Here is a 13,730-nt window from a genome sequence, read left to right on the forward strand (position 1 = left end):
TTCGATAAACAACTTCAACCAAGCTGTTGCACAAAGGTCATGACCACCACGTCGGCATCACGTGACCGAGTCACGACATCCCATAATATCACGTGACGGCATCGTACCCAGGGCAACCAGTGTTTGTACTACATGGAAGAAACTCGGCTTTTGTTTTCAAAACCAGTCGCTGTTTCTTGTGCCGAAAAAGATGTCGACGCAAATAAAATTTCTTTAAAAGTGTGTCGCCTAGTTCTAACTCACAGTATGCCATGCTCTGTTGATTCACATGACGAGAATTTGCGTTAAATAAACATGATATTAAATAAAATATAGCTCCACTTTAACCTAACACAAAGACAAACAGACAAAAAGGTTATTATCAACATTCAACGACACAGTTTTAAATAACCGTTTTAGGAACAAATAAGGGCAAACCATTAATTAACTGAGTGATCCACTGAGTGATCCACTGAGGGATCCACTGAGTGATCCACTGAGTGATCCACTGAGTGATCCACTTCCCTCAAACGCTGTTGAATCATTTAATTAGACGCTGACACAATGATTAGCAGATTTAAACATTTGTTAGGTCAGAGAGTGGTCGTTGTTGAAGATGTTTATGGATGTTTAAAGGTATTTAGTTCTAATTAATGACTTTTTAAAGGTATTTAACAATAATGTTTCCTATTGCTGTTATATTACTTGAAGCAGCATCAAGAATTCTTTTTCTCATGCTCCTTTGCTCCTAAATTTGAAGATTTTATCTGATTTCATAGTTTCGAACAAATACGATGTCCAATGTGAAAGCCATTAAAAAACATTTCATTTAAAAACATCACTGACAACACTATTATGTGCTTAAAGTAAAACAATCAACGACCGAAAGATAAAGAAAGTTATAGACAAAATATAAATATTTGTATCATCAACATCCCTGTATTTTAATCTCTCACTTTTCAAACCTGTTCTCATCTTCATCTTTGACAAATAAACCGGATGTTGTCACAACAGGATACACTTATATCCCGGATGTTGTCACAAACAGGATACACGTATTTCCAGGATGTTGTCACAACAGGATACACTTATATCCCGGATGTTGTCACAACAGGATACACTTATATCCCGGATGCTGGGGCAATAAAATTAAATGTTCAAAGGAAAGGAAACAGCAGCAGACGATTATACCCTAGGGTGCTCTTTTGTTGCCTGTGTGAACTTCTTGATGTTTGTAAGTACGAGATGTTTACTGTGTTGCACTGGAGAGCTGTTGTATGGTCTGGATTTTTGTGTCTTAGTTCAGCTTAGTCAGCTCACTCAGCTGTACTGTAACCCTATAGGGGGCCTAAAATAAACTTTATGTTTCACTACCAAGCTGATATTTTTATTTTAAACTACTCGTACCTGTGCACACGTTCACATCTGCCTGAGTTTGGACACATTTCAAGTGAAAAGCATGTGATGTGATGGTCAACAAAGGTTCAAATCCCCTCACAGTGACAGGTGCTCTTTACAGGGACGAGCATGTCGAGCGGCACAGCTTCCGGTAAGACGTGTAAGCAACAAACAAGTGTTCATCCCCGTGCAACAGGTGCATAGATACAGTTACGGATGTTTACTAGAGTGACATCCCATATAATTAGGAGCAACAGGTGTATTTGTGTGACGTACCCGCCGAGCTCACAGGTAAGCTTGTAACCTGGTGACACCTGTCTCTGATTGACCACTTTGTCTCTTTTGTGTCAGAAGATCGGCAGTGAAGATTCCAGATTTCTATAACAAAAGCAGGCTGTATACATTCATTGTTTGTGGAGACGATAGAAGAAAACAACAGCCAACTGACACAAATGTTGCTGTGGATGACCATCGCCTTTTGTTGGATGACAGTCGGCCTGGCGTGTGACTGCATGCCACACAGGGAGGACAACTACTGCAACAGTGATGTCGGTGAGTACACAGAGCTCTTAGCACATTGCAGTCTTTAATTGCCACCGGTGACTATAGATATATTAAGTAAGTAAACTTGTGTTTTACCTGTCATGTCCCATGTAAACTTGTGTTTATCTTGTCATGTCCCATGTAAACTTGTGTTTATCTTGTCATACCCCACGTAAACTTGTGTTTGCCTTGTGCAGTGTTTCGCGGTGAAGCTGTCGCTGAACATCTGGGGGAAACAAGCGAGCCCTACCCCTGGGAAATACGGATCTACACTGTTAATGTCGAGGAAATCTTCTGGGTTGGTGGCTGATTTTTTCTTAATCATTTAAAATCAGTGGTGGCGGTAGTCAGGACTATGAGGACGACGATGGTGGTGGTGGTGGTGTGGTGGTGTGGTGTGGTGGTGGTGGTGGTGATGAAGAAGATGATGATGATGATGATGATGATGTTGTTGTTATTATTATTATTTATTATTTTATTATTATTATTATTATTATTATTATTATTATTTCAGTCAAACAGCAGTTTTGTTGGAATGACAACTTTCAATCTCACTACTCAACGTAGTAGCGCCATGTGTGGTGTTCGTTTTAGTTTGAACACAGCTTACGTCATTGCTGGTGAGTTTTAATATTCCTCCATCTCTGTCTGTCTGCCTGCCTGCCTGCCTGCCTGCCTCTCTGTCTGTCTGCCTGCCTGTCTGTCTGTCTGTCTGCCTGCCTGCCTCTCTGTCTGTCTGCCTGCCTGTCTGTCTGTCTGTCTGCCTGCCTGCCTCTCTGTCTGTCTGCCTGCCTGTCTGTCTGTCTGTCTGCCTGCCTGCCTGTCGGTCTGTCTGTCATTGTAGGCACATGAGCTACACACGCTGTGCGCTTCTCAGATTCTGTCTTCACGCAATAATCCGATGCTTGATGTCGATCCTCAGTGAGTGAGGTTTAGGATGTTGTGACTACAACTACTGTGCCGCCCCTAATACGATAGGTAGCAAGTAATTAACGCTGGGGTTGTCTAAATTTGCCAGCAACACAAAAAGTTTTAATATATCTGTTTATGATATCAGATACTTGGGAGCCTTGTTTATCCGGAGATTGTGTAGCCATGGTGACAGTCGCTTGGTCACCACCATGTCCTCACTCTGTATATTGGTTGCAGCAGCTTGGCAACAACTTTATTAAAAGTCTTTAGGCTTTATTACATGTGTGTATGTACTTTGTGTGGGGAAAGCTCTTGGAGAGAAAAATACCTTTTGTATATTACGAATGGACGGTCTCTTGCATATACTGTTAAATGACTCTGTTACAGTAATTGTTTTGTATTATGTTGATGTACGTATGTAATGTGCTATAATTAGTGTTTATTCCATACTCTTCTGTGTAAAAAAAAAATATTAAATTTCTCAATAATCTTTTTTCTTTTTGTAATTTTGTGCTCGATGTGTAATGAGTGGCCAGACTGTCGTCTTTAGCGTAACATTTTGCATTTATTTATATTTTTCAGCCAGCGAAAGGAACGGACAGCTTGTGGACTCATCTGTGCGCAGGAAACACGGACTGGAACAGTCTCGACACGAAACAAAAAAGGTTTTTCACAAGACGCCTGCGAAACCTCTGTGCTTGAACAAACGCCTTCAACCAAGTTATTGCACAAGCACGTGACCAGCACGCCGACATCACGTGACCGAGTCACGACATCACATAAGTATCACGTGACAGTATCGTACCCAGGACAACCTGTGTTTGTGCCAGGTTGAAGAAACTTGGTTTTATATTGAAAACCAGTCTTTGTTTCTCGTTCTGAATAAAACCTTCACGCAAATAAAGTTTTCTTTGAAAATTCATGGCCACTTTATAAAGGGAAATATACCATGCTTTGTAAATTCAAATAATTAGGAATACATATTTTAAGAAGCATGTGAAATACACGTTCCACATCAACCTGTAGCGATGTGAACTGAATAATATTAAGTCCTTGTTTCTCTGTATCCCCTCTCCTTCGTTTTCTACACTGGCTTCCCATCCATTCTGGCATCCACTTCCGTGCTGTATTTTTCTTCTTTCCTGGCACCTGATTATTTCTCTGAACTGCTCTTCCCTTTCAAATCCCAGCTACTCCACTAGCTGCTGACTCGGCGTAAAATACCAAAGCCCCTTTGCACACACTTCCCCCCTTTTATCGCTTATTGCTACTTCCAAACTCCTCCTCCTTCTGCATATATCACTATACTCTCCGACCTTGTTATTTGGTTCTTCTTTGTTTTTATTCACCATCGATACTGTTGATTCTTCCTACGAAGTTTGTTGTTTTGTTTGTTCATTTTTCTGTCATTCGTTCTTGTTCTTTAGCGCCAAAAAGTGTGAGTATGCGCTTTAGAAAGTTTTACATTTATTATTATTATCCTGTTAACTTTGTAAAAGGTGTGCACGGTGAGTCACCTGGGAACATACTGTGTTATTGTCTGGCGTCTGTGTTCTCTAACCACCAAGCCCACTCCTGCAGTTTCGCTTCACTGACTCAGTTTCGGCAAACATAAAACTGTACTTCGTGGTTTGCACTACTCCATGATAATACACGATTTTGCGCCCGGGGACAAGGATGTTTGTAAACTTTTTTGCCCACTGATCTTCAACGAATCAAACTGACCCGGATGAGAGTAAGCTCCAATAAAAAAAGAAATTGTACTTGAGAACCTACGCGCTCTTTTTTGCCTCAGGGAAAGATCCTCCCAGCTGATTCTCTCCTCTTTTATGTCTGCCATGTGGTGACAAGTGTTTTATTATGCATTACACTTGCTTCTTACTAAGGAAGATCACAGAAAATGTTTGATAAGGCTCGCAAAAAAATCGAACAGAAACACCGTCCCACCTCAAGGATTGAGGTGAAAGCTTCTGTAAATCATTTCGCCGTTCATCCAGCCTTGCCAGCTGGGAAATGTGAGTGGTCAGGTGGGCAACGGCTACAGCGCCTGTCACCACTACAGTGAGGGTTGACTGTCCGCGGTTCAGCTCTCATCTCGGGCACGTTGTTCTTTCTCTGGTTGTGGCATCTGTTTACAGGGCTGCTGCCGTGATGTAAACCACCTACCGCCCTCTCTTCCCGATAAACTGAACTATTGCGATTTCCTTTCTGAAAACAATCCCTGCTCCGTGTTTCCCCTTATAAAACCCTTGTAGCAATTAAGGCTTACATTAGTATGTCTACTAAATAAATAAATACAGTTTCAACAAGGAAAGGGAGCAACTGCAGCAGACGATGTATATCAGAGGGTACTCTTTTGTTGCCTGTGTCAAACTGCTTGATGATTTGAAGTCCGAGATGTTTACTATATTGCACTCCAGAGCTGTTGTATGGTCTTGCTTTTATTGTCTTACTCTACTGTACTATACTCTACAGCTGTACTACAACTTTACAGGGGCCTACATTCAACTTTTTGTGACGATATTGGCTAAAATCACACACACACACACAGAGTGTCTCTTTACAGATACGAACATGTGAACATATCAGTGCGAGTGTTTAGCACCACCTTTGTGTCCCAACAGGATGTCTGACAAATTATTATTATCAGCAGGTGCACCCCTCACAGTTACGGATATTTGCTAGGATGACATCCCACATACATCAGGAGTGACAGGAGTATTTGTGACCTACCCGCCGAGCTCGCTACTTTGTACTCCCAGGTGACAACTTTTCTACATTTCACCATCTGGTCTTCTTTGTGTCAGAAGATCGGCGGTGGTGATTTCAGATTCCTGAAACACTGGTTGTAGACATTTATTGTTCGTGGAGACGATGGCAGGAAACAACAACCAACTGACAGAAATGTTGCTGTGGATGACAATCGCCTTTTGTTGGATGACAGTAGGCTCGGGGTGCAGATGCATGCCACCCAGAGACGAAGACTACTGCAGGAGTAGCTTACAGTATTGGTGAGTACAGCTTTTAACAAAATGTTTTGAATCACAATCTTCATTAACGTAGGTGATTATATAAATAATTTTACATTAATTTACGAACTTAATGCAGATATACAATGTTGTATTTATTACAACGAGACTAAATGCCTACATCCTGGAGATATGGAGTGGAAGACTAAGACCGCTAAGGGAAGTCACTTTTGTCTGACAACCTCGCGACCCTATTATATTTTTATATACATTACCCACTAGTTACTGACTAGACCGAGAATTAGACCGCAGGAACATAGTGAAGATGCTTACATGTCCCGTGTAAACTTGTGTTTATCTTGCATGTCCATGTAAACCTATGTTTTACTTGTGCAGTATTTCGTGGAAGACCTGTAGCTGAATATGTGGGTGCTGCGGAAACGAGGATCTACACTTTTGAAGTCGACAAAATCTTCTGGGTTAGAGGCTTGGTTTCTCTTAATGGTTTAATTCCCCGGTTGCTGCAGAAACGACTACAACGATTACTATGAAGATAACGCGCCAACGCCAACGCCGCCGATAATGATGATGATTGATTATGATATGATATTATTATTGTTATTATTATTATTATTATTATTATTATTATTATTGTTGTTGTTGTTATTATTATTATTATTATTATTATTATTATTATTATAGTCAAGCAGGAGTTGGGCTCGAAGGACAACGTTTAATATAACGACTGCAAATAATGACGGCGTTTGTGGTGCATCCTTTATATTGAACACAGCTTACTTCACTGCTGGTGAGTTGATTATGCATACTCTTCCTACAATCAGTATCTGTCTGTCTGTCTGGCTGGCTGGCTGGCTGGCTCGCTGGCTGGCTGGCTGTCTGTTCATGAACTACACACGTTGCTTGTGATCGGAAATAAATAAAATAAATAACCATTTTTTAAAGACACACTTTTGTTTGAAGTGTACTACATGGGGTAAAATAAGTTTTCCTTAGGTCTCGGATTGAGGCTTCTAACAGACATTTTATACTTAAGAATGCTACTCATGAAATGTGAGGGTCCAGGAAATGTGTTTTAAATATTTTTCCCTAAATTTTTGAGTTTAACTTGAGTTCTCGGCCCTCACACTTTTTTTTGATATTCATCTTAAGTTTCACCTATGTATTCATGAAATTCGTGTTTTGAACGATTTTTTTTTTTCGTACTTTGAGAGGCACGGGAACTTAAACAGCAAACCACATGTCTGCCAGGGTTGATCAAGTTTATTTTCGTTTTATTTCCAACTCATTGACTTGTATCTTGTAATTGTAGCGAAATACAGGAGATACACGTGTGATAAGCAAGAATTTCGTCGGATGTCGATATTTTCCACCTCTCCCTCCCTCTCTGACCTGTAACCACATGTCTCAGGCTTTATTCCAATTCATCGTCTTCTCCTACATATTCTGCCTTATTTCATTTATAAATCCGAAGCCTCGGTGAGTTTGGGGCGGCATGTGACGACTACAACACCTGTGACACTCAATATGAAATGGCTAGAAAGTCAATAAAGATAAAATTTGGTAACAACACAATAATGTTCTCTACACCTATGTTTATGACATGTTATTTTGGGAGTCTCGTTTATCCTGAGATGGTGTAGCCATGGTGACAGCGCGGACATTAGCTTGGTCACCAACATGTCCTTACTCTCTATATTTTGGTAGCAGCATCGGCAACAATTTCAGTAAATTTCTCGATAACCCTTTATCTTTTTGTGATCTTATGTTCCACAGTTAATTAGTGCACACAGTAGCAATCTGCATTCAGTTTGGTTTCCATCTTTTTTTTAGCCGGAGAGAGTGAAGGACAACTATGGACTAGTTGTGCGCATGGAAACACAGACTGGGACAGCCTCGATAAACAACGGAAGAAGTTTTTCACAAGTCAAATGCGAAAGCTGTGTGCTTAAACAAACATCTGGAATCAGGTCACATGGTGGACATGGCCAGCCAGTCGGCATCACGTGACCGAGTCACGACATCACATAAATATCACGTGACGGCATCGCACCCAGGACAACCTGTCTTTGTACCACATTGAATAGACTTACTTGGCTTTTGTTTTCAAAACCAGTCGTTTTTGTGCTGAGAAAGATTTCTACGCAAATAACAATATCTTTAAGATGAGTGAGAGAGAAAGTGTCACACGTGAGGACATTTTTAAAGAGATGTATGGACAGTAAAGTGATGCTAGCCGCAGATGGATTTGTCTTTTGTGATTTTGCAGGAGAGACTGTAAGTTGACAAGGAACGTTAATAAAACGTAATCAAACTCTAGTAAAATGTTAGTAGAGAGCTAATAAGTGGTTAAGTTTGGTTACTTGTAGGTTTCTATGCAATGTTAATACAACATTTCAAATACGCAAATATTTACTCACTTTGGATTTTAGATGTTGATGCTATTTCAACCTCCGACACTTGATATTTGAACATTACCATAACCTTCATGAAACGTACTCATGCTATCTGGTAACTGATTACGAACATCTCCATATACACCTCCACAGAACAGCATCGACTACTTAATACAACGAACATTTGAAATACTAAACTGTTACAGGACACACTTACAAACACCAGAAAACCCAGAGATCAACAGCGGGTCATGACCTGGCCACAGTCAGTACATCAGATGGTAGGGTGAGCTCGTGGGTGTGTTTATGTTGGTAGGCGTAATTGGATGTCTCACTCTTTTCTCTTGTTCTCAGTGACAGTTACTCTTTACGGTGACGAAAATGATGACCGGCACAATCTCAGGTAACAGGTGTAAGAGACAGACAATTAAGTTCCCATCTCCACCTGACGACCAGAGCGACGATGACATTATCTATGTGCAGTAGGTGAGTATCTCAAAGTCATGGGTGGTGACCTGTGTGACACCCTACATAAGTCACGAGCCACAGGTGTAAAATTGTCTAACCCTCAAGCTCGCCACTTAACCAACAGGTAAGTTCACTCCCAGGTGACACCTGCACTCTGCTCCCTTTTACAACCTGGTCTGTCTTGTGGCAGATGATTCCAGATGCCACAAACAAAACAGCTTGTACTCAGTCATTGTTTGTGTAGACAACAGCCAAAGGACACAAATGCTGCGGTGGATGACCATCGCCTTTGTTGGATGACAGTCAGCTTGGCGTGCAGTTGCAAGAAACATCGGGGTAGGCACTACTGCATGGAGGATGTCGGTGAGTACAACTTTGAACGAAGATAGTTTTAGCTTTGCTGTCTTTCATCTCACTTACACGATGAGATTAATTAAATTCAAACTTCACTACAGATGTATACCGTCAATTATCACACAACTTACAGATTATTAGCTATTATTAGACTACATAGTAACAATTTGATAATTGTAAGTCTCTGTATCATCTGCGCTGCTTCGTTTACAACCATCATTGCTTCACGTGAAACATGCTTCATGTCCTCCGGTGCTTTGCTTGTTGTTTCATGGCCGCTGATGTTTTCTTTAAAGTATTTCTCGGCAAAGCTGTTGCTGAGTATCAGGAGAATTCGGAGTCTTGGAACGAAACGGAGGGGTACGACCCCTGGGGAATGAGGATCTACACTTTTGAAGTCGACACAATCTTCTGGGTTAGCGGCTTGTTTTCCTTCCTTTAATCTGTTTCGCCAGCCACGAGTACGATTACTATGACGACGACGACGACGATGATGACGATGATGATGATGATGATGATGATGATGATGATGATGATGATGATGTGATTGCAGTCGAAGGGGAGTACGGATGCAATGACAACGGTTAATATCACTACTGAAATTGATTCTGGCTTGTGTGGCGAAGAATTTGATTTGAACACAGATTACGTCATTGCTGGTGAGTTATTATATGCATACTCCTTTAATTCTCAGTGTCTGTCCGTCCGTACGTCCGTCAGTCGGTCAGTCATACTGACACGTAAAGTTTTAATATTTTTATCATACTTGTTGATGGCTGATTTGTGTCACAAACAACAAGAGAAAGACCAACAGAAAAATTCACAGACAGACAAAGATGCTCTTGGCGACACAGTGTGAAGGTCACGTGTTCAGGACAGATCATGATGTAAACATGTTTACTGTGTAAACAGCAGAGTCTTATAAAGAAACACTCAATATTTTCACATATTCAACACAGAAGATGCACTAGCAGGGGAATTTTGTTTACTGAATTCAAGCAAGTCTATGGTATGGAGGGCTGCAGGAGTAATGTGTGGTCCAACTCCTCAACCATAGATGAATTGTCTGCTGTATGTTTGCGTGAGTGTAGATGTTGTAAGTGTTCCTTACCTATGGAAAGATTAAGTGCTTTTGCTCCTTTCTGTGATACATCCCTTGCCTTGTCCTTGTCTTCTAACTAGAAGTTGTTCTGGCTCTTTTTTTTCGTACACTTCCCAATGAATAATTGCTTTTGAGATTAATAGCAAAAAGTTGGTCAAATGTCATTTGTCAACAAAGTGACATCAGTCCCTATACTTTGCCTGAGCAACTTTACAACAATTTTATTAAATTTGTCGAAAACCTTTTTTTCCTTTTTGCTTTTTATGTTCAAGATGTCAGTTAGTGCGACAGACAAGGTCCTGAGGTGTAACGTGCTTTTCCACGTCTGTTTATTTTTCAGCCTCAGACGAGTCTGGAAAACTAACGACTCACTTGTGTTCAGGAAACAGAAATTGGGATGAACTCAAAGAACGGCGGAAAAAGTTTTTCACGAGCGGCCTGACAAAGCTATGTGCTCATAAAACTTCTAAGACAAAATTCTGATTTATTCGTAAACTTTTTTCCATAAGCACAATTATTTCTTCAGGTGTTGTGTCAAAGTTTAGTTAAGCAGCCATGCAATAAGAAACTCCACAAATGATATCACTGAAATATTTTAAACACTAAGTTATCCCAACATTTCTCAAAATCTTTCAATGTATAATTGCTTCCATTCAAATAAACTGTTCCTCAAATACTGATCTGACAAGACATACTACTTTGACATGTAGATATATACAGATCATCTCTAGCTACTTTCTGTACAGGTGTTCTGAGGAAGTCAACCACTTTTTAACCCCATGCCTGCCTTCCTTGCCATGATTTCATTCAATAATACTATAATATTATAGTATACAATATTATCCATGTGTATTAAATGGTGTACTGAATAAAAATGTGAAGCTGGAAGTGTAACCTTAAGAAGTTTGATTGTAAAATGTTGACCACGCCGTCCTGTCATCGATGTCTCTTGCCTGACAGCTTCTGAAATCCGTCAACACCAGCCCGACCAGCAAGCAATTATTGTTCAAAATTAATATGGGCTTTGAAATTCACAAGAGTTCTTTGTAAATCCGCAAATTACAAGGAAATAAGACGTGCACCTCACCAAAAGAAATATTTCAAACTGAGTCTTACTTGTGTAAATACAGGGCTGCAATTATGGCATCATTTGAGGACAGGATCACGCATCATTGACATATTTCTGGGGAATGAAGTGTTAGAGAAACTTACTTTTCTCGCGGCCAACTTGTTTGTGAGGCCGAGAAACATCTGTCTCGCTGTTCTTTTATTCTGTGGGCGTCAGCTACACATTCTTCGCGGGTATCGAACCGGTGCGACTTCAGGTTAGCTGGAGACAGATGTTACGCGAGAACTTTTCCCATCGAGTTTTCTCGACTCATCAGTTGTAGGAGTTGCTGATCGAGCAAGTTTCCATTAAAGCAACATGATTAAAAGGTCTCAACAACAACAACAACGAGTTCAAGTGAGATCGATGCGACGAACTGTTTGACCCATCTACATAACCCATGGGCTGCACCACCATGAGCAATGCTGCTGGTGGAGAGAAGATAAAGTTTCTTAGTAATTAAAGCAGACGACAGCTGAGTGTAAATACATTATTGGTTCAGACAGAAGACAATATTTCACAGGAGTTCAAACCTCAGTAGTCATCGCCTCACCCCTCCCCCGAAAAAGAATCGTTGATTACCCTAACACATATATCACACTAAGTAAATAAAACATGAATATTCCTTGAGAACCCACGTCAGTAGCAGTGATAATAATTAGCAAAGGACAGTTCATTATGATATCGCCGCATCTGATAAATTCAGTCAGTAATTCATTCCGTGGAGCACACCGAAGGCCGTAATTATTTTATTGTTACAAGAGGAACTGGAGGGATTTCAGTCTCCTTCATGCACAACTCCAACAAAAATTATAATTTGTCTATTTGTGATGGTCTGAGGATAAAAATAAATATTTGTTTGTGTGTTCCTATCTCAGGTTACCTTGACAGCTTATTTAAAAATTCGATATGTTTCTTATATTGCACTTTTGATATTCTTTTATGATCTTGCTAATTATTTTGTCGTAATTTAACTTTCTTGGGCTTTAAGCAAACTTCAATCTTCAAAGGAAGTGTTCACTGCTTACACCTCACCATTCTAGCAATGTCTAAACCGGAAGAACCGAACTGAATGCTTTTCTTCAAAAAATGTTTGTGCACCTATGTTACCAAAAGTTCAGTAGACAGCACTAAAGAATAGTAACATCGACTAGATGACTGCCACACAATTTGGATGACGCCCACCCATTGACCGCTAGTAACCCCGCCTCCTGCTCCTCCTACCCAAGTTGCGTGGACACATGGATGGACGAGGACAGACATGGCTTCTTGTCGAGTGAACCCCGTGTCTCTGCCACGTGACTTTAGCAGTCCTTTTTATCCTTAAGGTTAAACTACCATACCGCCAAAAGGTGCACATCTTTTTTTAACTGGAAAGTTAAATTTTTGGGGTTGTGAAGCTGGTGAAACTGATATTCGCCCTTCAGACAGGCCAAAATGACAAGCAGCTATGATACACTTATTTGATATGTTCTGGTGATCAAATTCAGGCTCAAAGTCTGTCTTAGCAATCTATCTCATCTTCAAGATCTGATAATCAACTTCACAGATGACACGAGCGCCAGAATCTTCTCTACAAATGTAGGTGTGCCCTAGACTGTGCCTGACATTCAATCGACACAACTCCACCATTACGAGAAATTCCATGCATGCCAATAAAGTGATGTAAGGAAGTAATTTCACAGCGTGTAATGTACTGACTCATTCATCTGCAACAGAGCCCCTTGCTCTTTACACGCAGCCATCATCAATTACGACGCACGTCAGTTGGCGGATGTTGGCAAAGTGTTGTGGGCGACCTGGCGGTCAGGTCAGAGGTCGGGCTGGCGTCATGCCTGCTGGAGGCCGCCATTAGCGATGCAGGAGGTCTGCTGGTGCCAGACACGCCTGGTGTGAGGCCATCTTGACATGTTCCACCCACGTAATTACCACGTTACGTGCCCCATGTTCTCGTGTCTAGTTCCTCAACTACATTTCTAATGGACTACTAAGGTCACGTGGTCAGGAAATTCTCTTCTCTGGCAAATATGCTCGTTATCGCTTACCAGTTTCTACATCATTGATACAATTCAAGCCGTAAATAAACACACATTTTTTTAAATTTCTTATCTACTAAAATGTATTGTTAACAAAATGTACTAAAAGTTAGGATTCTATTTTTAGACAAATTCGCTATGGCCATAAGCGTTGCTAAGCACTTGACCTACGCTGAACTTCTCATGCTTTTTGGTGTTAAACTAATGAATTTTATAATCAAACGCTCCAAATACTATTATGAAATTTACAGACATCGCGTGTACCCAACATGTTGCGCCAAGTGTGAAAACAAATTAAATACCTGATTACCTTGGTACATAGTAATCTCGAAAGTTCCAGGAACACAAGACATCAAGCTAAAATGGTTTCAGCGAAGAATTACTCATAAAGTTTTAGGTACGAACACTTTTATAGAACATATGGAGCTGAAAGAAAACACAATTTGC

The 13,730-nt window shown here is 40.5% G+C and overlaps 3 protein-coding genes across 7 annotated transcripts in view; all 3 read left to right on the plus strand.

Annotated features, from left to right (window-relative positions):
* The window catches only part of LOC112560855, a 2,324-nt gene extending 2,102 nt beyond the window's left edge, over nucleotides 1-222 (plus strand). The window contains exon 4 of the mRNA XM_025232949.1: nucleotides 1-222. This exon is cut by the window's left edge and continues 115 nt beyond it. Coding sequence (XP_025088734.1) covers nucleotides 1-43 — 43 coding nt within the window. The 3' untranslated portion in view covers nucleotides 44-222.
* Nucleotides 223-1,132: 910 nt separating this feature from the next.
* LOC112560839 lies at nucleotides 1,133-3,754 on the plus strand. 5 transcript variants are annotated; one of them, XM_025232913.1, is made up of 5 exons: nucleotides 1,133-1,213; nucleotides 1,729-1,929; nucleotides 2,118-2,218; nucleotides 2,435-2,540; nucleotides 3,415-3,754. In XM_025232913.1, exons 2-5 carry the CDS (start codon nucleotides 1,830-1,832, stop codon nucleotides 3,570-3,572), a joined length of 465 nt encoding a protein of 154 aa, XP_025088698.1. In that variant the 5' UTR covers nucleotides 1,133-1,213; nucleotides 1,729-1,829; the 3' UTR covers nucleotides 3,573-3,754. The 5 variants fall into 5 exon arrangements, with proteins under 5 accessions (XP_025088698.1, XP_025088701.1, XP_025088699.1 ...); XM_025232916.1 differs by having other exon boundaries at nucleotides 1,190-1,213; nucleotides 1,732-1,929; XM_025232914.1 differs by lacking the exon at nucleotides 1,133-1,213 and adding an exon at nucleotides 1,350-1,528.
* A 4,718-nt stretch (nucleotides 3,755-8,472) lies between these two features.
* LOC112560685 lies at nucleotides 8,473-11,027 on the plus strand. Its single transcript, XM_025232701.1, has 5 exons — nucleotides 8,473-8,807; nucleotides 8,928-9,046; nucleotides 9,334-9,452; nucleotides 9,591-9,696; nucleotides 10,480-11,027. The coding sequence occupies exons 1-5, from the start codon at nucleotides 8,719-8,721 to the stop codon at nucleotides 10,620-10,622; spliced, it is 576 nt and encodes a 191-aa protein (XP_025088486.1). The 5' UTR covers nucleotides 8,473-8,718; the 3' UTR covers nucleotides 10,623-11,027.
* The last annotated feature ends 2,703 nt before the right edge of the window (nucleotides 11,028-13,730 follow it).

The sequence above is a fragment of the Pomacea canaliculata genome, linkage group LG3 (assembly GCF_003073045.1).
Source record: "Pomacea canaliculata isolate SZHN2017 linkage group LG3, ASM307304v1, whole genome shotgun sequence".
NCBI classification, from domain to species: Eukaryota; Metazoa; Mollusca; class Gastropoda; order Architaenioglossa; family Ampullariidae; genus Pomacea; species Pomacea canaliculata.

Excerpts from the sequence above, each read along its gene's own strand:
- LOC112560839 (XM_025232913.1), top strand. The coding sequence starts at position 1,830 with ATGTTGCTGTGGATGACCATCGCCTTTTGTTGGATGACAGTCGGCCTG. Across the intron at positions 1,930-2,117 it reads CTACTGCAACAGTGATGTCG|TGTTTCGCGGTGAAGCTGTC; the intron begins GTGAGTACACAG and ends TGCCTTGTGCAG. Across the intron at positions 2,541-3,414 it reads CACAGCTTACGTCATTGCTG|CCAGCGAAAGGAACGGACAG; the intron begins GTGAGTTTTAAT and ends TATATTTTTCAG.
- LOC112560685 (XM_025232701.1), top strand. The coding sequence starts at position 8,719 with ATGGGTGGTGACCTGTGTGACACCCTACATAAGTCACGAGCCACAGGT. Across the intron at positions 9,047-9,333 it reads CTACTGCATGGAGGATGTCG|TATTTCTCGGCAAAGCTGTT; the intron begins GTGAGTACAACT and ends TTTTCTTTAAAG. Across the intron at positions 9,453-9,590 it reads AAGTCGACACAATCTTCTGG|TCGAAGGGGAGTACGGATGC; the intron begins GTTAGCGGCTTG and ends ATGTGATTGCAG.